Raw genomic sequence first — 26699 nt, 5'->3', positions numbered from 1 at the left:
AAATAATTTGTGCTTTAAAAAATCTGCTATAGACTCGGACAATATAGTCTATTTAAGAATCAACTGTGCTTGCATTTGGCTTTCATATGTTAAGTTGCTTTTGATTTATAGAAACTATCAATTTTTCTTGTAGCAAACCTTGAGTTCTTGGAATTTCATGTAAAAGAGTTTTATGTTAAACCTTTTCCCTTGCATCTCTGGAGAAACTGTTTATTGTTTCAACACCTGAATACAAATACATTTTACCTGCAGAAAACACTGTGTCATTAATCTGTCACAACTAAATACATCAACCACCACCACAATATGATTAAGTTCTTTATTGTTTATGAGGAAAACTGCAGAATTAACTTGGAAGAACACCATACCATGCTACCACATACTGCACAGTCACCAAGGAAGTATTTTTTGCTGAATGACATCAACATAAATATTGTAAGCATTTGGGTATATTATCACATAGCTTCAATAACTAATTTCTCAATATGTGCCCATTTTTTAGAGTCACAAGAACAAAGCTACATTACATTTCAACACCCCCAACATATAAAAGTTTCCCATTTCTTTAGCTCCAACAGAATTTTATTTTTCGTTGTTGTAAAGAATGGGACAGAGTTGTCCTCTAGGCAGCATAGAATACAGCATAAAAGGTAAGAAGAGTTCACCAAAAGTTGAAATTCCTTGTGCACAATCCAGGCTAAACTAAGCACTCTTAAGGTTGATCGATTTCAAATTCAAGAGAAATTTAAGTGCTTGACTTGCCCTTTGGAACAGACGGATCTCAAAATGCTTAACTAGGCTGAATTATGCCCTTCATACATTATACAGAACATCTATGCATTCTCAACAAGAGCTTTCTTCATATACAATTGCAGAGTGAGAGAGGCTGATAAGACTATAGTGTTGCAGGAGTACGACTTTCAGCACTTGTGGTTATGTACCTTATAATATCTTGTTGCCCATGTATATATACTGTTTGCTGTTGATTATATGAAGCTGAGTTGTTGGATATTAGAGAATCCCATGAATGAAAACCACCTGGTATTGATAACAGACACTGAATCTTGAACATTAACATATCATCATCCTGGACCCCATGATACAGTTACTTCTACAATAATATAATACATGTAATGATAAAACTTTCCCCCACAGACAGTTAAAATTAAATACAGTGTGATAAGCTTTTGCTAATTTCATTTTAGCACTATATTAGTGGTAGCTCCAATTCAGGGCCAACTCAGTTACCGACAGATCAAAAAGTACTACAAATAAAATTGTTATGTGCCATAACAAATAAAATTGTTATGTGCCATGAGTGGTAATTCAAATGTTCCACTGTCTGCAATAAAATCTATTGGATTCCAGCAGTTGCATATTTTTTCCAAGCCTTCTCAGTTATTGATTTGCAATAAGACACCTATAATAAATGGCATTTAAAAAAATGACTTTTACCCAAGAGGAAAAAAACACAAACAAACTGAAAGGCAAACACAGGAACAGCCATTTCATTTTAATGTGCATTTTTACGTACACACACACAATCCTGATAGCTCAATGACAAAATTAAAAGAATGGTTTTAAAATAAATTTTACTGACTCACTTGGGAGCCCACTGATAATATATTTATTTATATATATATACGTATATGTTTAATAACCATGTTTTCTTAGCAGCTAAAAGCTCAATTATAAAAAAGCTCCCACAAATATTCCCTGAAACCACTCAAACTGAAGTTTCCACTCCTGACCAAAATGACTACTTGCTCATCAATGCACATGGGAAGACAGTAAATTCAGTGCAGAGGAACATGATATCCAATGTTGAGGACTGCAGCAGCTTCTTAAAATGACGAGCTCTTGTTTGACCAACAGCAGCGTTGGAAGTGTCTATATTCTCCCAAATAACGGCATCTGTCAATCAGAAAAATAGACTGAGTTAGTTTACGTAAAGCCAATGTTTTATTTGCAGATTATGTTAAATTGTTCAGATTTTCAGATTATTATACTGCATTTATTGTTCTGATCTTCACTTTCAACCTCTCAAGGCTTAAATGCATAACATTGTGCCAATCTTCAAGAAAGGAGACCCCTCAGACCCTCATAATTATAGACCCATTAGCCTTCTGGGTGTGGCCTCCAAATTATACTAAAGAAAATTCAGGAATGGGACAGTAAACAATCCATCATCCAACACCCAACAGCTCTGAGCACATTAGATGGTTTTAAACACACACACGACAAAAAACCATTGCCCTTTTCCAAAGTACTGTTCACATGTTCAGTGAACCCATGAATGAGGCTGTCCTGTCTAGCAATGCTCTTGACATCTCCCTCTGGCCACAGCCCATGATACCAATGTGTTCGGCAGAACAAATACAAGGGACACTGTGCATATAAGAGAAGGGTTTCCCAAACTTTGGTCTCCAGCAGTTTTTGGACTACAGTTCCCAACATCCCTGACTACTGGTCCTGATAGCTAGGGATGGTGGGAGTTGTAGTCCAAAAACAGCTGGACAGCCAAGTATGGGAAACCCTGATATAGAGGGACAGGCAAGTATTATCCAATTCAGCCCTGCTCCCCACTCACATGCTCACTAAAAGCACAAACAATACTTCTGAAGAGGGCTCATGAGTCCTGGTTTTCTTTTCAGTTGTGTGACAGTCAGAAGGCAACACAAACACTGACTGCAACGGGTAGCTAAACAATTATACTTATTACAAGAATATAGTACCTTATTGCTAAGTAGTAGTGTGTTTGTCAACACAAGGTGTTGAGAGTTGTTTCCTGTCCTGGACTATTAAATCCGTCAATCAAGTTTTTATTACAATCATCTATGCTGACACTTTCACTTGATAATTTTGGGTAAGTGGCCTGGCCAGTAAAATCTAGTAGATCTTGAAGAGCCTTCCCATTATTTGATCCATTTTGGTCCAAAGAAACACCAGGCATAATTTCATTCAATGGTGAAAACTCAGGAATAGATATAAGCTCTTCTTTTGAAGCAGGACTGTTAAAAAAAAAAAGAGTGAAAACCAGGTTACTAACATGTATGTTGCATGAAATTCATGACAATGCAAATCTCCTCAGATGATAAAAGAGTGATTTCAGCTCATCTATTTTATAGTAGGCAGATAATGAATGGCAGATAACTCAAGGTTGCAACCCTAGACAACTTACCTTGAAGAAAGCACTATTTGACACAGTAGGAATTGCTTCTGAGTAAACATGCATAGGATCAGGCTGCAGAATGCATTTTGCTCCTTTGTACACCATAGTTAAGAGCATCAAATATTGGTTCACAGATGCCCGTGGAAGGGAAGGAATGACAAAAGAATTGGAAGAAACATAGAACACAGCATGTTTCATTAAAGGATAAATGAAACTTTCAAATTATTAGGGCCAGGATACAAATTACTTTAGGTATTTATCTGTGCAAATTCAGCAAGATTTAAAATAATAGTATTTTTTGAGAAGCATATCATACAAAAACACTAATCTAAAGCAGAAGCAGGCACATGTAACAAATTGTGTGGTTCTTTGGATCCTGACTAAGATTATTTTCAAATGGTTATGTACCTCACATCCATAGACTGAACTTCATCTGTTGAATCATCAATGCTATTTGATTTCCCATCCATTGGGTTCAGCTGAATAAGGCCCATAAGTGGCTTAAGTCCATTAGAAAATACATCATGAGGGAAAGAGTCAGACACAGCACATCCCAGGCCTTTATCATCTTTGCAGCTTGTTAGTCCATTCATTTCTATGGAAAGGATGTCATGAGGAAATGTGATTGTAAAAGCCACAAGACAAGAAGTCATTGGTGAAAGCGAGCCACATATTTATTCCTACCCTTAATGCAGGATTTGTTTTCTAGGAAATGCAATTAAATATTATTGCCTGAAAGGTGAAAATATGCAAGTTTGAAGTTTCACACAGGAAGCCTGAGATGTTGCAATTCAGTATGTGAGAGCTCTGAAGGCTCTCCACCAATAGGCAGGGGAAGAGGAAATCACATTTAGGAAAGGTGGCAGCCAGCTGCTCTCCTCATTATTGGGTTATAGACAACTAAGATACTCAGAGTAAACCCACTGAAATCAATGGAATTAAGTCCAATAATTCCAATGGGTCTACTCCAAGTACAACTTTGCTGGCTATCTGCCATGTCTAGTAGCTTATTTCCCCACCCACCCCCCACCCCTTTCAACAGGGGAATTTGTAGAAAAATAGTCACTAAGAATAAAAGTGGGGGAAACACTCAATGGTTGGAAAAGAATAGAGAGCAGTTGTGTATTATTTCTATCTCCTGTAGTCTTTGGTGTCTGGGTGGAGAAGGCTTCAGAATTCTCAGAAGACAGAATCTCACATAGACAGCCTCTGCTTATATGGCAAGTTTAATGTGTAAATAGGCTTTAAGACATGAGCCCAGAATCATGCATACCTCCATAGGGCCTGTTCAACACTCATCTCCTGAAGTAGAGTTTTATTGAAATGAGAGAGAGCCTCCACCATGCACCTTGCTCATGGCACATAAAATACTATGTCTGAACTAGGAGATACTGCCTTTGTTTGAATAGGAACATAAGAAGCTACCTGATACGGAGTCTGTCTTGTCTGTCTTACTAAGCTCAGTACTGCCTGCTGTATATTCTACGATGACTGGTAGCAGTGACCCTCACAAATCCAGAACTGCTTCCATGTTCACTATACTGAAGGTGTTTGGAGATGAGGGTAGTGCTAAATGTTTCTTTCTTGCCTTTCCAGGCACTGAAATTTATGTTTTGCATATCTAGGCACATGCTCACTCAAAGTAACTTTTTTAAAAAATGTATTTTTTTTATTACAGATTTTCCTCATTTACAAAAGCACATGCATTGTCTCTTTCTTCAGGTTGTGTTTTCTACAGATCAGTTACGGTACATTTGTAGTGAGACATTGGTGTTATATGCAGTATAGGGTTGGGAAGAAAAGGGGGGGAGGGGAGAGAGGGGACAGAGTGGTACAGCTTATGTTCTTTTACTTAGTGTACGCGTGGGGGTTTTGTGTCAGCGTCACTTGGCTGGGTTCTCTTTCTATTCACTTGTTATGTTTCCTTGGTGGTGAGAGAGGTTGGGTGGCCTAGGGTGTGGTTGATTGTCTTTGCTTGGGCTGCAGTGGGATTCGTTGGTTCGTGTGTGAAGAGGGTGGTGTTGCTGGGATAAGTTAGCCATTTTGAATCATATGCCGTCAGTGGGTTCGTGTTGTTGTCTTTTTGGGCTGTGTATGTGATAAAGCGGAGCCATACCAGAGTGAAGGCATTCTACCCCATGTCAGTTTCAGCCTATTGGTTAGATTTTCTAGTAAGGCTGTCTCCCATACCGCTTGATACCAGTGTTCCATGTTTATTCCTGACAAGTCCCTCCAGTGTCTGGGTATGATGTTTCTGGCTACTGAGAGTGGGTGGGTTATGAGCTCTTTACAGTGTGAGTGGCATGCCCACTCAAACTGACTTATGAGGTTTAATATTAAGAAGAAGTAAAACAATGTAAATAGCAAAACTAGCAGACACACATGAGAAGCAGGCCAAAGTGACTACGTGTCTGCCAGAATAATACTATGGGCAGGCCAAACGCTTGAACTTTCATGAAATATTGCCAAAAATAGGAACAATCTAGCAGGTTTCACTGAAGCATGGATTTTGGAAGGCAATCAATACATAATTTAATACCAATACAGTGTTGTTTTTTACCTGCTTGATTGATAGCAGGTGGCTTTGGCTGTTTGTCCAGATTTAAAGATGATGGCACATCCAGCTGAATGTCTTCCTTCTGTATCAAACATGTAAAATTCACTAACCGCAGACCTTTCCAGAGGCACAGCTGAACATTTATATCTTACCAGCTATACTTTGCTCAAAATGTTTTATATATACCCCCACACAGCTTGTAACAAAACATTCTTAATCTCTTATTGTAGCATTTTCTATAAACATGACGGAAGCAGACAAAGGGAAAACAATGGCTGCGGAAGGAGATGGGTGAGAACTTCCAGCAAGATCCTTATATCATGTCTGCATTATCTGCTCCAGGGTGGGAAAGGTAAGCAGTCTCTAAGCCCTTGTACCAACACTAGTTCCCTGGGAACCTTAGATCTTTACTATGGGCACTGCAGGTTGGTATCTATGCAGATCAGATGCCCTGCCCATGTGCCAGATTCTCTGACAATTTTTTTTTAAAGCAAAGCTCAGTCAAGGTGCTCTGTGGGAAGGGAGGAGGTGACAAGGGTTTAAAATAGCTACAGCCCCTGTTTTTTCTCTCTCATGTCGCTTGGACTAATAACTGCAGAAGCAACGGCCATTTGATCCAGGTAGTTCCTCCCTTCACCAATCAGGCTTGTGAGGATAACAAGCAAAATGTACCCCAGCCAGCTCTTCAGTTATTTGCACAGTAGTACTAATTGCTTTGGTCTTTGACCATTACTCTCGAAGAGCCTATCATTTAACCAAGTATGTAGAATAAAGTAGGAGCAGTAAGCGATTAAGAGTCAAACTACATGTTACGTCCAGTTATGCGTTTCTTCCTGCCCTGTTCTGTCTGTGTAACTGAAAAGTAGCCACAAGTGGCTGCAGCTGAGAAAAAGCAGAATGGGAGGCAGGAGGGGACAACTCAAATACTTCGGTTCCTGCTGTTTACCTTCCCAAAATGCCCTCTCTAAGTTGCTTTCCTCCATGTAGCAGCGGAGGTAAATGCTGCATGAACTGTGTACTTTGGAACTAAGATAGAAGGCACAATACACTTGTTTTCATCTCTTCCCCTTAGAGGCATTAAGAAAGGTAGTATTTGCATTTATGTTGCCCCATGTTTGCACATATTTGGTTTCTTCTGCTGTTTATATGAGAGAGAAACAATTGTGACCCTTCTAAGAGGGCCCAAAGTGGCCACTTATATTACAAATGAAGATTAATCTTCAGATTTCTGGGGCAATGGCATTTATTGTATGTTGAACTACATAATTCTACACTTCCAAGGAAAGGAAGGAAATTCTGTTCCACACCTTGATTTCTGGTGTTTCGCTTTTTCTTGTCCTTTTCATTATTTCATCTATTCTCTGAAAAGAAAAAGAAAATGATTATGTTGTTTATTATTATCCTTTGCCTTCCAAAACTGAAAGTGCTAAGCTAACTGAGATTGCATCAATATATAGCACAGAAGAAATATCTCCCCATTCTTCAGACATGTGAGGCTCAAATAAGGTAATAAATCTTGGGCTGGCCACATAAGGCAATGTCACCAAGTCATATTTCTGAATCACTGCTGTTAGAATCTTCCAATATGGATCTCTTTAATATGGTTCATCTATGTAATGAAAATGCAATGGCAAGTCACGAGTGCCAGCAATTTTATACCATCTGATTAAAGACAATTGCCATACATGTAACAGAGTAAATATCTTTTAACTCTGCTTTTGTTAGAGTAGCCTTTCCCAACCAACTTTGGGTCCCCAAATGGTGTTGGACTACAATTCCCATCATCCCTAGCTAGCAAGCCAGTAGTCAGAGATGAGGGGAGTTGTAGTCCAGCAACATATGGGGACTCAAGTTGGAAAAGGATGTGTTAGATACTGTGTAGGATTATTACAGCCCTACTAACCATGATCCTATAAAGAAAGGTTGCAACTGGTAGGCAGATCCCATGCATACCAATTGGCTGCTCCAAAATCTTAAGGGTTAAATATGAAGAAGATAATATTTTTGAACAGAATTTATAATGAACAATTACATTTGACATTAGGAGCTCAACTACATTAAGCTTTTCTCTTGTCTAGGACACCTTTAATTTAGAGATGCATTTGATAAACTTATGCTGTCACCCGTGATATGGACAAATTCTCTACCTTCTTCCGCTCCAGTCTTTCTTGCTCTATCTGCTGCATGATTTGTTCCCTTTCCAGACGGAGATGCTCAGCCGCCTCCCGGGCCTTCGCTTCTGCTGCTTCTCTCTAATTAAACACATATAAGCACATATTCTAATTAAACACATATTCATTCCATCACAGACAATTTTCCAGACTCCAGAAAATGTGAGTGGACAGTATTTCCCTAAAATATAGCACCAAAGCTTTCTGCTGGGGTTTTGTGTCTGTGCAAGATATTTTTTCCTGAATGGTTGTGGTTCCACTCATCTTCCCATGTGGGTCTGCTGGACTGTAGTGGACGTAGACTAGCTAGTGCCACCAGAAAGGTATAAGAACACAGGGAGCTGCCTTCTAGCAATTTAGAGCGCTAGTCGAATTACTTCAGTATTGTCTATACTGACCTAGAGGTGGCTGAGATTGAATCTGGGAAATCTGACATGCAAAGCACATGCTCAACTACTGAGCTATGACAATTCCCAGATGGCCCTGCAAACCCACCTGGAAAAGGGATTTAATCATGCTGCTCTAAGCAGTACAAAGCCCATCCATACGGATGGAATTGTAGTTAAAAGTCAAAGAGCTAACAGATCTAAGTCAGGACATATAGTTAGCATTTAGCATGTATGTCATTTTAAAGGGCAGTAACTATAGGCACCTGAGGTTTAATACGTTCTACATAATGTGTGACATGCTTAATAATGCTGGACTTAGATCAATGGCAGAGGACATGTCTTGCATACAGATGTCTGCATTTTAAACCCCAAAGTATTGAAATGGTAATGGATCACGGGAGATGGATAATGGAAAGATATGTACATGAGACTTCCAGGAAACCAAGAGTGGTTTAGAGATATGCCAGTGGTCTGACTCTGAATAAAAAGTAAGAATGTATGTTCATCTATCATAAACTTACAGAAGCATTACGTACTGCATTTCTGCTTTTTACAAAACATACCGTATTTTTTGGCCCATAGGACGCACTTTTCCCCCTCCAAAAACGAAGGGGAAATGTGTATGCGTCCTATGGGACGAATGCAGGCTTTCACTGAAGCCTGGAGAGCGAGAAATTGAATTTTTTTTCGCTCCAAAACCCCTTATTTTGAATCGCTAAGCTGCTAAAAGCATTTTAGCAGCAAAACCGCTAATCTCCCAAGTGTTAAAAAGCCGTTTTTAGCCCTTTTTTATCCAATAGCGCTAATAGCGCTACTCCGTCAATGGGCTTGCTTCGCAAGACGAAAAAAACGCAAGACAAAAAGACCCGCGGAACGGATTCTTTTCGTCTTGCGAGGCACCACTGTATTAGGCTCTATCTTGAAAAGGGCTGCATAGTCAAAACACTTCTTAAATAATACGTATGGTCTTGTACCTCCAAAAGGCCATACCTGCATCTCAATCATAGCTTGCAATTCCTTTTCTTGTTTTTCCCTTAGCAGGATTTCTTCTTCCGCTCTCCTCCTAGCTTCCTCCTCCGCTGCTTTCCTAGCTTCTTCCTCTTCACGCCTTCTTTCCTCCTCTCTCTTGCGAGCCTCTTCCTCCCGACGAATCCTCTCTTCCTCTTCCTTTCTTTTCAGCTCTTCTCTCTCTAGCCTGCAAAGCCACAGAAATGATTATTTTAGGACTGGCAGAGGGAGCTATACCTTGCATAACACTTACATATTGCACAGAATTGTGTACTTTGTCATGTTTCCTTGGGAAATGGGAGATGTGCCCTAAATTTTGGGGGATCCAGTTCTGGGAAATCATGGATATGGACTCACTATAGTTTAGTTTAGTTAAGTTAACTAATTCATTCCATGTTAACTTCTCTCTGAACCTGAAACTAATTAAAAGGTCTCTTAACAGCAGCAATGAGAAGCTGTCCAAGTCTGTGCTGTTATTAATGGAGAAGTGGGGATGGGGCAGGGAAAATACCTTTCACGTTCTTCTCTCTCCTGCTTTTCTTTTTCCTCTTGTTCTTTCTGGAGACGAGCTTGGCGCCTCTTCTCTGCTAAAATCCTTGTAGCTTCTTCGGCATCAGTAGTTCCTGCTGCAAGTTTCCCTAAACAGTTTGTTGTTCCAGTTAAAACATTATAGACTGCAGCCCAGGAAACACTGGGCAACCTAAACATTCAGTGGAATTTCACTTCACTTCATTTCTTTAAAGCATTACTAAACCGCTTCATATTCAGAAAAAAACAAAACCTCAAAACAATCAGGAGACAATCAGGTCTTGTATCCACAGCAGTGATCTGAAGAGGAACGACTGCTGGGAGGAGTGTAGAAAGAAGAAATGCCATGGTGCAGCTGGAACAGCAAAACCAGATGCCTTCATCTGCCCCAGCTGTAACAGAACATGTCACTTCTATATTGGTCTCTACAGCCACAGCAGGCACTGTGACTTTCAAATGGTTTGACTTCACCCCTGAAGACGCACTCACTCATCCGCTGTCTCCCAAGACAGACGGATGCCAACTAATATAATGTCATTACATGTGTTAATGTAATGTGTGTAAAGCACAGGATTTGATGGACATAGTTAAGGTTGTACTAACAAGTGGCTCCAAATAAGTAAGCAGAGAAGAATATCTAGAAAGTATATCAAGGTGGTTGTATCAAAGTGAAATGAACAACAGCTCTTTCCCCCAGGAAACTACCTCAGTTAGTTTAAAAGTTCACGGTTTAAAAGTTAACGTTCATATAGTATTTCTAATTGCACCTGCAATTCATGTTATTTTCAGTAAAGCAGGGCATGTTACTGTACTGAGAGAGGTTGACACCACAGCAAGAAAAAGCACAAGAAATATCCAGGAATCGATGTCAGGCTTCTCAATACATTTTGCTTACCAATGGCCCAATAGTTTATTCTTGACGTTATACCTACTACTAGACCTAACTAAATATTCTATTAAGACTTCTAAAGATAAAGGCATTTATGACATCCTCTGGATCAGTGCCAAATTTCCTTTGCCACAAAGATGGAAATGATAGAACTACATATCTGATATATAAGGAGCTAAGAGGTATTACAGAAGAAGCAAAAACAATGCAAAAGCAAAAAGGCAAAAGCAAAAAAGGCACACCTTCACTGCTTTCGGTCTTTCCTGCAGAAGGCAGAGATTTTTCAGCTAGATGTTGGCTTACAGCCTCTTCACCAGGTGATCCTTGGTTTTTCTGACCAGCAGTCTCCCTTTGCTGGTCTTTATGCTTTTCTGCCCTTTTCTTAGGTGTTTCTTGGTTGAGATTTGAAGTGGCACGGTGTTTCACAGGAGAAGCCGGATACTGTTTAGTAGTTTTGGGAGACTGTGGGTAAGTCTTCGTAAGTGTTCTAAAAATAAATTCAAATAAATAATTCAATACTGTATTACCAAGAGATCCCAGGAAGGACAGGTCAATTGTTAACTGATCTTAACCTTGGTTGATTTCTCCCACTTCCCCACTCTTTGTATGAGGATTAAGTTTGCAAACTGTCTGTTCTTAGGCAAAACAGGACTGTGACCAAAAACATTTGGAAGAAACAAATCATGTGCCAGGCAGCAAATTAGTCTGTTAAAAATACAGGGAGAGAGAAATTGTGCCAACTGGGATTAACAGCAAATCCATTTCATACTTGTTCACACAAATTACACTGTCATGAGGCAATCTGGTCGGTTCACAAAACATGAAAATACTTGAAGCATTACTCCAGGGAGGAAACTGAGTCTATGACAAACATACCCTGGGCTTGTATCAATACACAAGTTTATCTCATCTTGTTTGTGTGAGAATATGCCCTAACAATTAAGCAAAGACACTACTGCACATTTTCTGTGGTCTATATTGAGTTCAGTATTTTGCAGGTCAATTCTATCCAGTGATGCAGACTGATCAATGAACTGTTGTGCTGCAGTATTACATTTTGTGCTTGTTTTGCTGTTGTTATCTGTCTGTTGAAAACTTCAGTAAAAATAATTCAAAGAGGGAGACACTGTAGAACACATTTAAAGAACTTCTGAATTTATATTATCTGTTTTTGACTGGGAACACAGTTTGGTACATTTACTATTTTAAAGTAACCAGTATCTACTTTTAAGTGAGATTTTTTTTTGGTTTTGTCCAGTCAGCTGATTCTATAGATTTTTGTAGACACCACCCTATTACTAAATATCTATACCACTTTCTGACTCAGCTCTAATTTCAGGCAGATAAACTTCTTTGTCCCTTTTGTCCTCTAGTCAGCATTTCTTGGTTTCCGATTAACCCTTTATTTTCTGTTTATGAACCTTTTGGCCATATATACATCTTTCCCTCCTTTTTACTTTTTTCTTTACTATGCTATTCGCTTTATCAAAGCGCTTCTTGCAGGAAGTAACATAATAGCTTGTTCACCTTGCTTATGTATGAGCTATTTCTCTCTCTTTTCCAAACAAAATTGCCTTGGAAAATAATCTTTACAAATTTTGTGAGGATCTAAAGTACTGCACTGCCAGTTCAATGTATCCAGCAGGAATGTTAGTCAGTCTGCTGTTCAACAGCAGCGGCAGCAGCAACACTCTCGTGCAATGCTCTATTGCCAGTTAGTTTTGATAGGCACTTTTGAGAGGATATCCAAGCAAGCTCTGCCTATATGCCCTCAGTGGCAACATTCCAGCTGTTGGCCACTTTAAACCCTTACATGACTACCCTCTAACTGGTTCCACATCCATAGAATTGGCTATTCCTTACTTCTGCTGCTTTTATGCTCTTCCCCTCCATCTGATGTAGGTGATGATCCTAAGCTAGTACAGTGGTACCTCGGGTTACATACGCTTCAGGTTACAGACTCCACTAACCCAGAAATAGTACCTTGGGTTAAGAACTTTGCTTCAGGATGAGAACAGAAATCGTGTTCCGGTGGCGCAGCAGCAGCAGGAGGCCCCATTAGCTAAAGTGGTGCTTCAGGTTAAGAACAGTTTCAGGTTAAGAACGGACCTCCAGAACGAATTAAGTACTTAACCTGAGGTACCACTGTAATAACTTTAGCTACCATTATTTTCTGTGATATAGTTGGACTAGGTGCATTAAATCAGTGGTTTTACAACTAATTAAGGGTACAATCAGAAAAATAAATTTGTTTGTAGATTTTAACGGTCCTCCTCAGCAAACATTTTTTTAACCCAGGCCAGACTCCAAGTTTGTGGGTCCTAGACAGGCCATGCTCAGCAACCCACCCACCCCCTCACCCGGTGTCAACCAACCCAACACTACCTGTCCTCTCTTGCCTGGAAGTGTATTTGCTCACAAGTTTACATAGCAGTGGCTGGTTCATTACAAGTCACATGAATGCAAGGAGAGGATGGAGCAGCACTCATTTTCTGCTCACAGGCTCCAGGCCATGACACAACTTTGCCAGGTAAACCTGCAACCAAGCCCATGTGAGCAGGATGGGGCGGCTGACAGCCTCCTCATCTCATGCATAAGTAGGTTTACCTAGCAGTGGCAGTGGCCTGTGATGGACTGCCACCAAGTAAACTGATGAAGGAGTGGCGCCATGAGTAACTGTCCAAAGTGTTCTGAGCCATTGGAAGTGAGTGGCTGTTCCCAGAAAAGTGTCAGTTCTATTGCTAACAGACAAATGTAATCAAGCTAAGTGACGAATCTTGCTTACTCATCTATGCCCTCAAAATATAATAAGACACTTTATTGGCAACCTAGGCATCTCTAAAGAATTTGGGCCAGGATTGACTTGGGAAATATTCCGTAGCAACAGATGTTCAACATGCTACAGAACAAACAAAAAAGTAAAAAGTGATTCAACATGATTAGAATCCTGTGTTCAGGAAATTGATGGTTTCCTCTTCAGATATATTATGATAATGAAACTGATGACTTTGAGACTGGCATTTTTCTCTTGAAAACCGCCTATGCCCTCCCTTCTTTCCCCTGCATCAGACTGCTCATTGAAGCAGAGGGGAAACTGCATTCTGATGAATTCTGTCCATAATTCTCCCACTGGCTGCTTTAGGGACAAGGGGAAGGCTGAAGCGACTGTGAGGAAGGATGGGGGAAAGGGTGGCCAATCAGATTTTGCTGAATTGTCTTACTTAGGAGTTGCAGGTGAACCTGATCGCTTGGACATGGCTGCTGGAGAATCAGATCTTCTAAGAGGAGATCCCAAACCAGATGATGTGCCAGGGGTTGTGGGCCGCTTCTCCTTCTTTTTCTTCTCATTCTTAAAAAAGAAGATGACGAAAGACATCTGATGAAACAGATTTAGCACAGATACCCACAAACAGACTTGTATGTACAAACCAAAATTGTATTTTAATTTTTTTAAACAAGTTTTGTGAAAGCTTGTAACATTTTCCCCCTATGGCCATTAAAGCTCCACTAAATCTTTATATATACACACAAATATAATATACAATATATATATTAGATAATCAAAATACTGCAGTGGCAAAGTTGTTCAGGTAAGTGCCCTTGCATAGAGTTCTCTCAGGGTATTTTACAAGCAGTAGTCAAGTTCCAAAGTATCATATAGAAACCCAAGCAGGGCAACCTGCTTTTGAAATTGAACAGAATTTTTAAAAGCCGTTTGCTATTTGTGAAATGTTGGGGGTGCGGAAGTCAAACATGCTACTGGTGTAGCCGCAATGCTCTGAAATACAAGAGAAGATGCAGAGGGACCTTAATAAAATATATAAATCCTACCCTCCCAACTGCTGCTGTGTTTCTTGGTCAACAAAACAAACTGGAGTTATAACAAGGTTTGGGAGGAAGTATCAACTTGTGACTATTAGTAATACTTCTGCAGAAATTTGAAGGAAGCTTAAGTTCTGGGGGATCTGAAGGGTGGGTCAGAGACTTAGCATCTCGCATTCTTATTTTAGTGTTTTACAAGTGAAAGCAACTTATTCCATTACGCAAGAACTTTCGAATGGTCAAGTGATATCCTCTGATGTCCAAAATTCTACAGTACATTGAAGAAAGCAATGTTTATTTAATTTACTTATATCCTATGTTTCCATGTTAAACTTTTAGTGTGACTTTCCAAACGTTAAACTAAAAATAACAGTACAATAAAATAAGGGGAATTCAAACCAACCTGAGTCCTATACATGCAACCATTTTAAAAACATGGTACCTTACTATTGCATGAATTACTCTTGATGAAGAAGAATCAAGCACATACATTATTCGAAGTACTGCAGTTATAACTAGAGCAAAATGTAGGTCGGCATAACCATGATCAAGCAGTTTGCACTATACAGAAATATATCTCTGGCATTTGACTATGTCTAGCGCTAACCCCTAGCCACCTGCTCTTGTTATTAATTTATTCTCAATACACATACTTGGGTATTATTGAAGAAGAAAAATACCACAGGGTGTTACTCTTATTGTTTTACCCTTGTGGTATTTGGTTAGTTATCAGACAGAATTCTAAGAGCGCACCCTAGTGTCCACAAATATTATAAAATTAGAATTGTACATGAATGCATTGAAAAATTTCCCTTCTTATTTGCAGTGCCACGCGGAGCTGAAACAAATACAAAACAATTCCTCTAGCAGCAAGGGAAAGTGCCAAAACCTACCCCAATTAAGCATTAGCTCTTACAAGCTAAACTATTTTTCTGCTGACTTAGGACGCAAGAAAGCAAGTTCAAATTTCAAAACAAATTATTTGTAGTGATGCACTCAGATTTTTTTTTTTAAAAAAACCTTAAAAAGCACTGAAGCCAGCGCTTTAAAAGGTACAATGCACTGACGATTATATCCTTTTAAGCCGCAGATTCTTATAATCTAATTTAAAGTTTCAAAAAACTCTTCCCATCTGGGAAATATAGTATCACACCAGACACACAGACTCCCTAAATACTTGACCCTTCAGCTCAACATAACAGAACTTAGTGCAAGCATCACTGCTTATGAATATCTAGAGAGCAGAGGAATGGTTGCAACAGAATGGCTGGAAGCAGGAGAAACAGAGAGGCCATTTACTCTTTAAACACTGACCCACGGAATACCCAACAATCTTATAAATATACTTAAAAAATAAAAAGAGCATCTATCTTGGGTCCGGCCAAGTTTCAAGCCCACCTGTGGCACTTCTGCTGCAGTTGCTCCTTTCATTGCATCGGATGTTGACGCAGATGCTGCCTTCTTTCTCTCCATACTTCGAGTGGGCGAAGGCTTGTAAGGAGATTTAAGAGGGCTAGCTGGCGCTACACGAGGACAGATATGGAATACTAAAGAGTTATAGTACAATAGCCAGAGCAATAGGGAACATAGACAAAGAAAGCGAGGGCGGAAAAAAGGGGGGGAGGAACAGCAATCTTTATTAGAAACAGAAAAACACAAACTGCTGAAACACATCAATAAACCATATTTTCTCTCTTTATACAACCACCACACATTTACTGAAGTGCCTTCACTAAGCTTAAAAACTTTAGGCCATAGGAATAAATAGTTCTTCTATTGACAGGTTTTAATGATCGGGCCACTCCTAACAGATTAAAATCTCTTGTTGAGAATTATTTGCGTTATTGGTCAATGTTTCATGACCACTTTAGATTCAGAAACATGTCTAAAGTAGTATCCTAAGGACTGGAGAAATCAGCTCTAAAAGTGATACATGGTACAGATATTACTAGTTTGATAACTAACTTTGAATCAGAGTAGTTCACTGGCTAGGAAATCACTGTCTTGTTTAGTGTTAGTAAAACTGCTTTTAAAGTCCTAGTATGTCATCTGAATGGATACTACTTAGACTCCTAGAAATTTGAGTTAAGCTTAACTATAAATCACTATTTAGACAATGTTTAAATTTATTTTGTTATTTGTTTACTTTCTAGCCAACCGAAATGTTACATTCTTCAACATAATTGCTAAGGCAACCAAGCAATAAAGCTCCTGGATAGAACTCTGCAGCTTTCCTTGTTTTTGAAGGATCATTATTACATGTGGAATAAGATTAATAAATTACCGGGGGTGGGGGGTGGGAATCTTGAATTATTTTTTTCTATGAGCCTAATACATTCCTTAAAACATTAGGTTTACCTGAATCACTGTATTGCTCAGAAAGCATTAATGTACTTCTGCTTCTGGCTAAAGAAGCTTGTGTGGGAGTCAATAGTCGAGAAATAATAAAGTTTTCCATTGGACTAAGGTGCATGCGATGAGCTGAAGAATGGAAACAAACGAAAAACATTAAGAAAAAAGCCACTTCAAAAAATTGCAAACAAATATAATGAATGGCCAAATGAAAATGAACGAAGGGGAAAAGAACAAATAACTGGGCATCTTTGAGAACTACAAATCCTTGGATTTAATTCTTCTTAGGAGGGCTCCGATTTTCAGTGTTTTAAGCCGAGTACCTTATGTGTTATTTGGTCTAACAAGCAGAATGGACATTAACGTATTAGCATCCCTTATGATTTACCACACGTCTTCATTAATATACAAGACACATTTGTGTCAAAGGGTATGGTATATTATATGCAATGATATTGTAGGTTAGATAATGCTAGAACTATTAATGAATGCCTTGATTTATGAAGTGCTGCACCGAGGCAGCAGTTTCAGAGCAACAAGTGCTAGAATATTAATTCTAAGCCATTTCTTCCAGTGTTGAAGTCAGCAATATTAGCACCCTGGCAGTTTGCCCTACTCCATGCTATACAGAGGGTTAAACTAATCTTCCAGCCCCTTTTTGCCTGCTAACTAATAAGCTTCCGGGTCATAAGAGCTGTGGAGTCCAGGACAAATGTACACTGGCCATAGTTAGCAGTTAAGAGAAAGATTACCTAGCAAATGGGAGCAGAATCAGTTAGCTCTGCATTGAATGTCAGGCACAGGACTGGATGTTATACCCTATTTAGATCCATCGCTTCTACCATTATAGTGAAAACTGCTTAACAGGATCAGGTGGTAGGTAGGCTGTGATCCAAAACACACATGAACGGAATTAAGTTTCACAGAAAATTAATAGAATACCATTGTTGCACCAAAAAAAGCACCAAAAAAATGTTCACAACTCTAGGCTCAAATTAAGTTTACAACAGAAAAAAGCAAAAACTTCCTGTAAGCAGTGAAAAATGAAGATGAGGGGGAATAACTATTCTCTTAAGAATTATTTTACAATGGTACCTCAGGTTACATACGCTTCAGGTTACAAACGCTTCAGGTTACAGACTCCACTAACCCAGAAATAGTACCTCGGGTTAAGAACTTTGCTTCAGGATGAGAACAGAAATCGCGGAGCGGCGGCAGCAGGAGGCCCCATTAGCTAAAGTGGTGCTTCAGGTTAAGAACAGTTTCAGGTTAAGAACAGACCTCCGGAACGAATTAAGTACGTAACCAGAGGTACCACTGTACTGTACTTAAATATTTTCCTGCTGGGTATTATTGCTGACATGGCATGGATTGCCAAAGCCCAGTAAATCTACCCTCAGACGTAGGTTATATCGATCCACTCCACTATAGAGGCCTATTTCTCCTCATACAAAACATGCCCAAGGAGCTTGCTCCTGCTTTCTTCTGTCTACAGCAGTCTCTCTCAGACTTCTTTAATATGGGCCCTCTCTTCAAAACATGTCCCGTTCTGTTCTGCCCCACCCCAGCCTAGCACAATGAGCATGCACAGAGTTTTGCAGACAGGCTGCTGTGCGTAAGGATCTATGCACCAGTATATGAATGCCAACACTGGCATTAGAAGACAAACAGAGCTGGATTGCTCTGATGTCTAGTCTTAAAATAACACACAGGCAACCGTCATGAGAACAAAGCAGCTGCTCTTCTCCTACATGCAGCTAACTCCACAAATACTGTGTGGATCAGTGAGATTCAAGAGGCACGGGACAACCCTTTCCTACAAGTTCCACAATTGCCTAGAAATCCACCTGCGCATCTACTGCGACGAGGTACTCCACATCCTCTGGGAGTGACCTGTCCTACAGCTTGAGTGCCACAGGTGTACAATGGAGGCCATCTATTAGCCATCGAAATTTTCCCCTAAGGGAAATACTTGTTTCTTGGCATATCTGGTAAAGAAAAATGTCAAAATTAAAAATCAAACCACTATGGTTGAAGGCTATACTTCTTAGAACTACTGAAATGGACGAGGTTTTAATAATAATAAATTTTATTTATACCTGAAGAGAGAGAGAGAAAAAGCGGCTTTGATGCCTGTTTTAAAATTTCAAGTTCCTACCTAAGCAATACCGAAATATCTGAAAACAGGACTCTTCGTTTTCTAAGGGAAAGTTTCCTTAATATACTTAACCAAAAAAAGAAAAGTGAAGTGATTTCTGGTAAACATTACTGCCTTCAGAGGATTAACCAACTGAGAAAGGAAGGGGCTGGGGGGCTGGGGATGGAGAAGAGAGAAAAAGAGAGATGCACTTTAAACACAAAAGGAGAGAGATCATTTCTGGTGCGACAATGAGCAGCACATTCACTTGCCTCTGTCAGGGGAACATGTTATTGTTGCTGTGGAGTGGGAGAGGCGCTTATTGATAGGCGACTCCATTTGCTTTGGCAGATTCATTGTAGAAGCTGAAAGTTTGTCACATGCTGCAGAGAGATGCATTGAAGACATTTACATTCATTCCACAGTGCCAAATGCTCCCACAGCTAACCTTTAATTTTGTTACTGTGGACCTTGTGAATGAATCAGCACAAAGAATAAAGCACATCTGATAAAATCCACAGGCTGGAGCTGCTCACCCTGTCTGTCTGTGAGCTATAATTCAAGGCAGACTTTTGGCTCACAAACATTTCAATGTTACAGTATGGTGTAAGATTTTCTTATAGTGGCTGGGGGTGGGGGGTAGTACTAAAGAACAACAAAAATGAATAAAAATTAACTCTACTTTTCTTTAAGCAACAGTGATGCGACAAACATATCCTGCTTTTTGCCTACACCGTGTTGACGCTGGAAGACTTCCCACAATTTCCAAACAATTCAGGGCTCTAGAGCAGTGTTGGGGAACCTGTGGCCCTCCGGTTATGCTGCACTAAAACTCCCATCATCCTTGACCACTGGTCATCCTGGATGGGACTAAAGGAAGGTGTGAAACTCTAGATGTTAAGAACATCCGGACACAGAAGTCAGAGGGTGGGCTCAAACCACCAAGTTTCTGGTGAACAGCCAGACACAATGACCCATAGGGCCAGCTGACTAAGGAAGTCACAGAATCATACGAGTTTGTAGTGTTGGAAAGGACCCACAAGCGTCACCTAGTCCAACCCCCTGCAATGCAGGAATATTTTGCCCAATGTGGGGCTTGGACCCATGACCCTGAGATTAAGAGCTGCATGGGGGAGGGGTCTGCAATTGTGTTATGTGCAACTCAGAAGACATGCAATCCCCATCTCTAGGTTCTAGGTGCACACCTGTAGAACTTGGGAGAAGGCAGTGGATTGCACTCCCCTTGCTTAATTCTGCCTGGTCAAATGTACTATGCAGGAGAGAGTCGTGTTGCTTCACTGTCACATTGCACTGCCCTATCCCTTCTACCTAGTGGAAACAGACCAATGATAGGGATGAAGCTACCCCCTTCTGCTCAGTTGGTTGGTTCTCCTTCCCTTCCATTCCATGTCAATGTCCTCCTGCACTTCATTACTGGAGGGCCAGGAAAACCCCCAGAACAGTCTTATTGGACTTAATTCAAAATAAGGGTTCAAATAACGATCCATTCTATTATTAGGTGATAGGTGCATGGCTCCTAAAGGTAACTGGGAATTAATTCTATTTGTTCTATTGTAAGTTGTTCATTGTAACTGAAATGTTTTAAACTAGTCCCGTCCCCACCTAGAGAAGCTATTCAAAAGGCACACAGTACACATGACACGTGTATGTCCCACACTAGGAAAAAAGGAAATGAACTTGACAACATCTAGTAGGAACAGGATTCAAATCACCATTATGACGTTGGAATGCCAAGCATGCATTACTTCGTTTATAACAAAACAACAACACCAGACAGTGAAGTTCATGGGTGCAATCCACCAAGCCCTCTTGCCACAAAGCCTCCATTGCGACAGCATTTGTGTTGCACAAACTCTAAGCCAGGGGAGGGGAACCTGTAGCCCTCCAAATGTTGCAGGACTCCAACTCCCACCAGCCCTAGCCAGAACAGCCAATGGTAAGGGATGATGGAACTTGTAGTCCGGCGACATCTACATGGCCACAGGTTCCCCTCCCCGAAGAAATGGCAGCAGTGACGCTTGGGGGAACTGAATCCAGAATTTCTGGTAACAATGCTGTCAAGGATTGAACTGAAACAACAGAGAACACACAGGAAGTTAGGGGGGAGGACAAAATTGGTGGATGCGTTAAAAGTGATAAACGACACTATGGCACTGTGAGACTCTCAAATACCATTGGTGGAATCAGCAGCAGCAGCAGAGTCTGGAAGGAGGGTGTTGGCAGCTAAACCTAGAGGGGGTGGGGTATTTTCTGATTCACCTACACAACAACAGAAAAAATCAGAGCAAAGAGGTGATAGATCACATCAATAACATTAAAATCCCAAACAATACAGGAGGTATTTTAATAAGCCTGTTTCTGGAAATGTTAAGAGATTATCCTTCTCCTTTTTCTGTACTGCCTTGTGGGGGGGGGGGGGGAGGAGGAATCATACTAAAGACTTCAGCTTAAACAGGGATGCTTATACTTTTTGGGCAGCTGTATTATCACTTGGGAGATATTTCACATGAACAAAACCTATTGGGAAAAGCTGGTGAATTCACAACAAATTTAAATGATTTCTGAACAACATAAAAGCTAATACATGGTTGGTGGTTAAAAAAAAGGAAGCTTGCTTTGAAACGGAACCGAAAAGAGAGCAGCTAGAGAAAAAGGGTAAAGAGAACAATTCATTTCCAGCAGTAAATACTGCACAATCATGGAGAAGTCTCCCCTGAGATTTTAGGAGTTCCTGAGCTAAAAATAAATTGCGTTCTGCAATGTCACACAGAGCCTATAGCCACTGACAACACAGTGGTTTATTTTCCATGGTGTCTTAATTCCCCCTACCCCACGCCCGGTATATAATCTGCGTAGAGAAACTTGGCGTTGGCCCATTTCCAAGAAGATACCAGGGCATGAAATACAGTAAGCAGTCTCAAAATCCTTTTTTAAATGATGCACCTCGACAACCTCTCCCGCACACATCACAGTCTACTGTCACAACAGATTTTGCAGCTTTCTTTTTTTAATCGCGAGCCTTTGCAGTTTGGAATCTGCAATGCAGCCAGCCTGCTTCACTCACCATCTCTGTCGCCTGAGCCTGCAGCCAGTGCTCCTCCCCACGACCATCTCTTCTGTTTCTGCTCCAGCTGCTGACTTCTTTCCATGGATCTCCGCATCATAGCCTCTAATCGTTCCTAAGCAATTATTGCAGAAAGCAACAACAACTGAATCCAGGTCTGCCTTTCTTAAAGAGCCCTTGTCACAGGGAGAGGGGGGAGAAAAAGACTCAATCTTTATCCCGGCTATACATACAAGCAGTGCTCAAAATGGTCCTTTTACCAATACTGTGAAGAGAAGTGAGGAAAGAAGGCACTGCCATGTCCACTCACCTCAAAATATATGTATCCTTTGTCTGCAGTCACTACTGAGGTCAGTACAGAGGCTGAAGTTAGCAACACAAGTTACATCACCTCCAAGCATCTGCTCCTGCTGGCAAGATTGCTGCTGTGGCTCTGTCTGGGCTTAATTTGTTTAAGAATAATGCATGAGAAAGCATTAACTCTGTCATCTCAGCAGAGCTATGTCTTCTGCCTCAGTGGTGAAGCTCAATTGCTGCAATGATTCCTTCCAATCACACGGAAACCTTCCTTTAATGTATGCAATCACCAGTTTGGTGGCGTTTTATTTTTATTTTTTTCAAAAAAAAGCAACAACAACCTGAAAACCTGCTAAGCAACTTAAGAATTAATGTTTTTTATTTACTATAGCTAGGTGTTTTCATTATTTTTTCCATTAGCTAAAATCGTGTCAAGTTTTTTTATGGGTGGGGGAAAGAAAAGAAACTCCATTTTTTTCTCCCCTCATAATTTCTCCTTCCAAGGGTGATCCCTATAAATTGTCTTCCCACCCCCCGACCTGTTTCCCAAGTAACATTCCTTTGTCACACAGCAGATGGCAACCCTGGAATATGATACTGAACTCTCAGACCTGGCTTTTATATTCCATGGGTAGTATTTGTTTATCCTTGTCCAACGGAAGTGTTGCATTTGGAACAGGGAAACAATCATTCAAATCTTTGCTGAGTCACAAAGCTCACAGTCACAATCTCTCTGGATAATATACCTTACAGGATTGTTTTGAGGATAAAATAGAGTGACTTGACAGGAGGAAGGACAAAATAAAAATACAGTAAATTCTCACATGGTAAATGAATTCTACGTTTCACCGATATGGGATGGAGAGTAAGTGATTCAAGCATCCAGCCAGGGTATATGGTATAGTCCCCTTCATGGACCCATAAAACCCAAGACTGCAATGAGAGGGACAGCTTGTTTTAAGAGCAGTGCACATGGCAAACCTATTCATCACAGAGAAGTGTTTTATCACTAACTGGTTAGCTTTCTGCATGCAGGGTGAACACTAACATCAGGTGGCTTTATAACAAACGATACTCCTAATGGCAAGGTGAAGTTGTCAGTTTGCTTAGAAAGGCTTTCAGACTTTCAAGGAATAACACAGACCCACTTCTAACATTGACCCACAGAACTAGTGATCTGTGGGTTCTCACCAATAACTTAGACATCAACTGCAAAGCTGGTAAACAATGACTTGTACTTTGTTACTTTTGTACAAAACCTAGCACATATTAGGCATGGGCCTGAATAATAAATCCTCATGATAAAGGACAAAAGGGTCACTTATCAATATGCTGTCCAGGTTAAGCCTTTTGTGACTTAGGGAAACTGGTAGTCATTTAGGACATTCATAAGCCAAACCCAAAGACTAAACTGCACCTCAAAGGCCAAGCACTTATTGGTTCAGAAGGTAACCTGGTCAACTCTCACTATTACCAAAAAACTGCATCAACAAGGAAGAGCTACAGCATGCTTTTCAAAAAAAACCCTCAAAAATGACTTGCCCCCCCCCCTCCTCAATGCATCAATGTTCACAGAAACAGCTCTAGACAACCAACCTTAACCTACAATTTTGGGAGTCAAAGGAAAGATGACAGAGGCTCATCTTCTCACTGCTCCCAAGTTAGAGCCACCATCCACCATGAACTCAAGTCTCTCCAAGCCCCTACTGTGCCCATGCAGTCATTGATCCATTATTATCCAGAGCAACAACTCCTATGTCCATCTCTCAGTGACACCCCCAGATCTAGACATGCTGCAGCAGCTTGCCTACCTACACCTCGTTCCTGCCTGTCGCATTTGGCACCCTGTGTCACAGAGGCCTGTCTAGCATCTTAATGGCACCTCACTTGGTGGCATCTCTCTGCACACCACTCCCTCCAACTTCAGCAAAAAGAGCCACAGCTGTTTTAAAAAAACACACCTCTCTACATCTACAGCTTGGCCTTCTGTTGCTCAGCATCTTTCTTTTGTTAACCCATACACACTTGCCTCTATGTGAGTCCTATGGACATGCATCTATCTGCAATCCAGAAAGCAATGCATTGACTTCGTTGGTATGTTTGCACTGCACTAACCTCACTTCCACCTCCTCCTCTACCTGTCAGTAAGTAGCTGTGAAGTAGCCGATTAAAGGTCAGGTCAGCACCCTACCCCACCCAGCTGCCGACCTCTGAGTGAGGGTGTGTGTATGAGTGTGTGACTGCTTATAAGCGTGTATGTGTACAAAAAGAGCAAGAGAGGCAAAGAGGGATGAGGAATGTGCATTTGTGACAAGGGGTGGCACAGGTGATTCCCCCCCCCCTTTTGATGAGGTATTTTGTTTTGCCCCACCTCCTATAGTGATGTGGCTCCCAGAAGGTTGGGCATGCTTCAAACCAGCTGAAACAGGTCCCCACCTCCAGTACAGGATGCTAAAGCACTGCGTACCTCTTCTTCTCTGAGCTTCTGTCTTCTCTTTTCTTCAACAGCCGCCCTTTTCTGCTCCTCCCTCTGTCTCTGCTCCTCCAGCTTCCTCCATCGTTCTTCTATTTGCTTTTCATACTGAAGCTTTGCTCTCCTTTCTTTTTCCAAGATTTGCTGTTCCCTAGCAGCTTCAATAAAGAGAGAGATTCTCCTATTCTGATGTAGAATACAAATCTATGAAGTGCCATACATATTGAAAGAGAATGACGCAGCATACAAAAAAAGGGAAGTCTTGGTCCACTAGCATGGCTTGGGTTTTTTAAAGGGCAAATGTACATTCTCTGTCTCTCTCGCTCTCTCTCTCTCTCTCTCTCTCTCACACACACACACAGAAGCAGTCAAATGGTTCAACTTTTCTAAATTGTTAAGTGGAAAATTCAGCAACATAAATGAAAGTAAAGCTTTCCTCAAACACATAAGCAGCTAACTGGAGAAGTCCACCACCCTACATGGGCTGAAACATGTAGCACCAAGTCCAAAGAGGCAGAAATAATAAAACCAGATCTATACTTCCCCTTCTGCTCCTGGATCGCTGCTGCTCACTTCCCATGTGCTGGTACCCCAATTGCCACTACAGCCATTGGCATGTGCCCTCATGCTTCAGAAATATTAGAGCTGAAACCACCAACAGACTGGAAGGTGAGAGGCTGAGGTTGGAGGTGAATGTTGTATGGGAAAGTACCGATGAACTTTTGTTCTTGCCAAGAACCTTCCCAAGCCAAACTATCCTAAATAGCCTGGCCTAGCAGGGCACAGCCAGAGGAGGAGGTCTATGCAGTTGATGCTTAGAAGTCCCTGTTTTATTTTTTCAAAGAATAAATGCCTCTGGTTCTAAACTGAGAAAACAGGCCAGATCCATCGTCAGTGCAGGAAAGACTAGGGAACATGCCCCCCCCAACCTCTGGAAAATTAGGCTTAAGGCCTGCCACCTCGATCCTCAAGGACGCCTTCCCAGAGTGGGCTGTCCAGCTACATCCAAGGAAGAAAAGTGTCAACTTACCAAGATACTTTTCCCTTTCTTCTCTTCTTTCCCTGGCTAGTCGTTGTCTTTCGTCAGTTTTCAGAAATCCATCTACAGCTAATAAACATCAAAAGAGGAAATGCCCATTTTAGGAAAATCACAGCAAGTACCTAAAAACTAGTTAAGTGTTTAATTTTTTATTATCTTGTTTTTATAAGGATTCCAACTGTCACATTTTTGCAGAATATTTTTGCTAAAATTTAACAACACAAGAGCAGCCTAATCAGTATTTACAGGACAAACCACTCAGCAAAAAAACCAAACACACTTCGTGTTACAATTTTTGTCTAGTTTCACTTATCTCCTATAAGGTCTGTTTTAGAATAGCATCATATAAAGCAAGGGTCAGACCTCAGACCTTGTGGGGGGCCAGACTATATTTGCGGGGGGGGGGGGGTGAACGAATTCCTATGCCCCACAAATAACCCAGAGATGCATTTTAAATAAAAGCACACATTCTATTCATGTAAAAACGCTGATTCCCGGACCGTCCGAGGGCCGGATTTAGAAGGTGATTGGGCCGGATCTGGCCCCCGGGTCTTAGTTTGCCCACCCATGATATAAAGCATGTTACAGTCATCCAACCTAGATATTACGTGTATAGAGATGCAGAACACATTAAAAACCCCACCTTTCAGTCGGAAGACTCTGAAAGCAACTATTAGTAAAGCTTCCAACCTCTTGCCTGAGGGCAATATGTTTGTGTGTGTAGCAATACCAAACAGGATGAGATCAACACTGGTTTGCTAATCCTTATAATAAAGTTCA

The 26699-nt window shown here is 40.7% G+C and overlaps 1 protein-coding gene across 6 annotated transcripts in view; it reads right to left on the bottom strand.

The window, feature by feature from the left end:
* Window positions 1-305: 305 nt before the first annotated feature.
* The window catches only part of MAP7D2 (MAP7 domain containing 2), a 48016-nt gene continuing 21622 nt past the window's right edge, over window positions 306-26699 (bottom strand). The window contains exons 2-17 of one of the 6 annotated variants that reach the window (XM_083439424.1): window positions 25911-25988; window positions 24875-25038; window positions 22111-22225; window positions 19298-19408; window positions 16895-17017; window positions 15935-16083; window positions 13936-14063; window positions 10957-11201; window positions 9809-9935; window positions 9280-9484; window positions 7877-7981; window positions 7037-7090; window positions 5733-5811; window positions 3581-3767; window positions 2736-3011; window positions 306-1914 (exon numbers count right to left, since the gene is read on the bottom strand). In XM_083439424.1, coding sequence (XP_083295550.1) covers window positions 2762-3011; window positions 3581-3767; window positions 5733-5811; window positions 7037-7090; window positions 7877-7981; window positions 9280-9484; window positions 9809-9935; window positions 10957-11201; window positions 13936-14063; window positions 15935-16083; window positions 16895-17017; window positions 19298-19408; window positions 22111-22225; window positions 24875-25038; window positions 25911-25988 — 2120 coding nt within the window. In that variant the 3' untranslated portion in view covers window positions 306-1914; window positions 2736-2761. Of the gene's footprint in view, window positions 1915-2735; window positions 3012-3181; window positions 3265-3580; window positions 3768-5732; window positions 5812-7036; window positions 7091-7876; window positions 7982-9279; window positions 9485-9808; window positions 9936-10956; window positions 11202-13935; window positions 14064-15934; window positions 16084-16894; window positions 17018-19297; window positions 19409-22110; window positions 22226-22420; window positions 22868-24874; window positions 25039-25910; window positions 25989-26699 lie in introns of those variants that run through there. The other 5 variants (XM_083439425.1, XR_014510916.1, XM_083439426.1 and 2 more) reach the window with 5 other exon arrangements.

Source organism: Podarcis tiliguerta, assembly GCF_965153285.1.
Source record: "Podarcis tiliguerta genome assembly, chromosome: 4".
Classification (NCBI taxonomy): Eukaryota; Metazoa; Chordata; class Lepidosauria; order Squamata; family Lacertidae; genus Podarcis; species Podarcis tiliguerta.
This window is presented reverse-complemented; position numbering and strand designations above follow the sequence as displayed.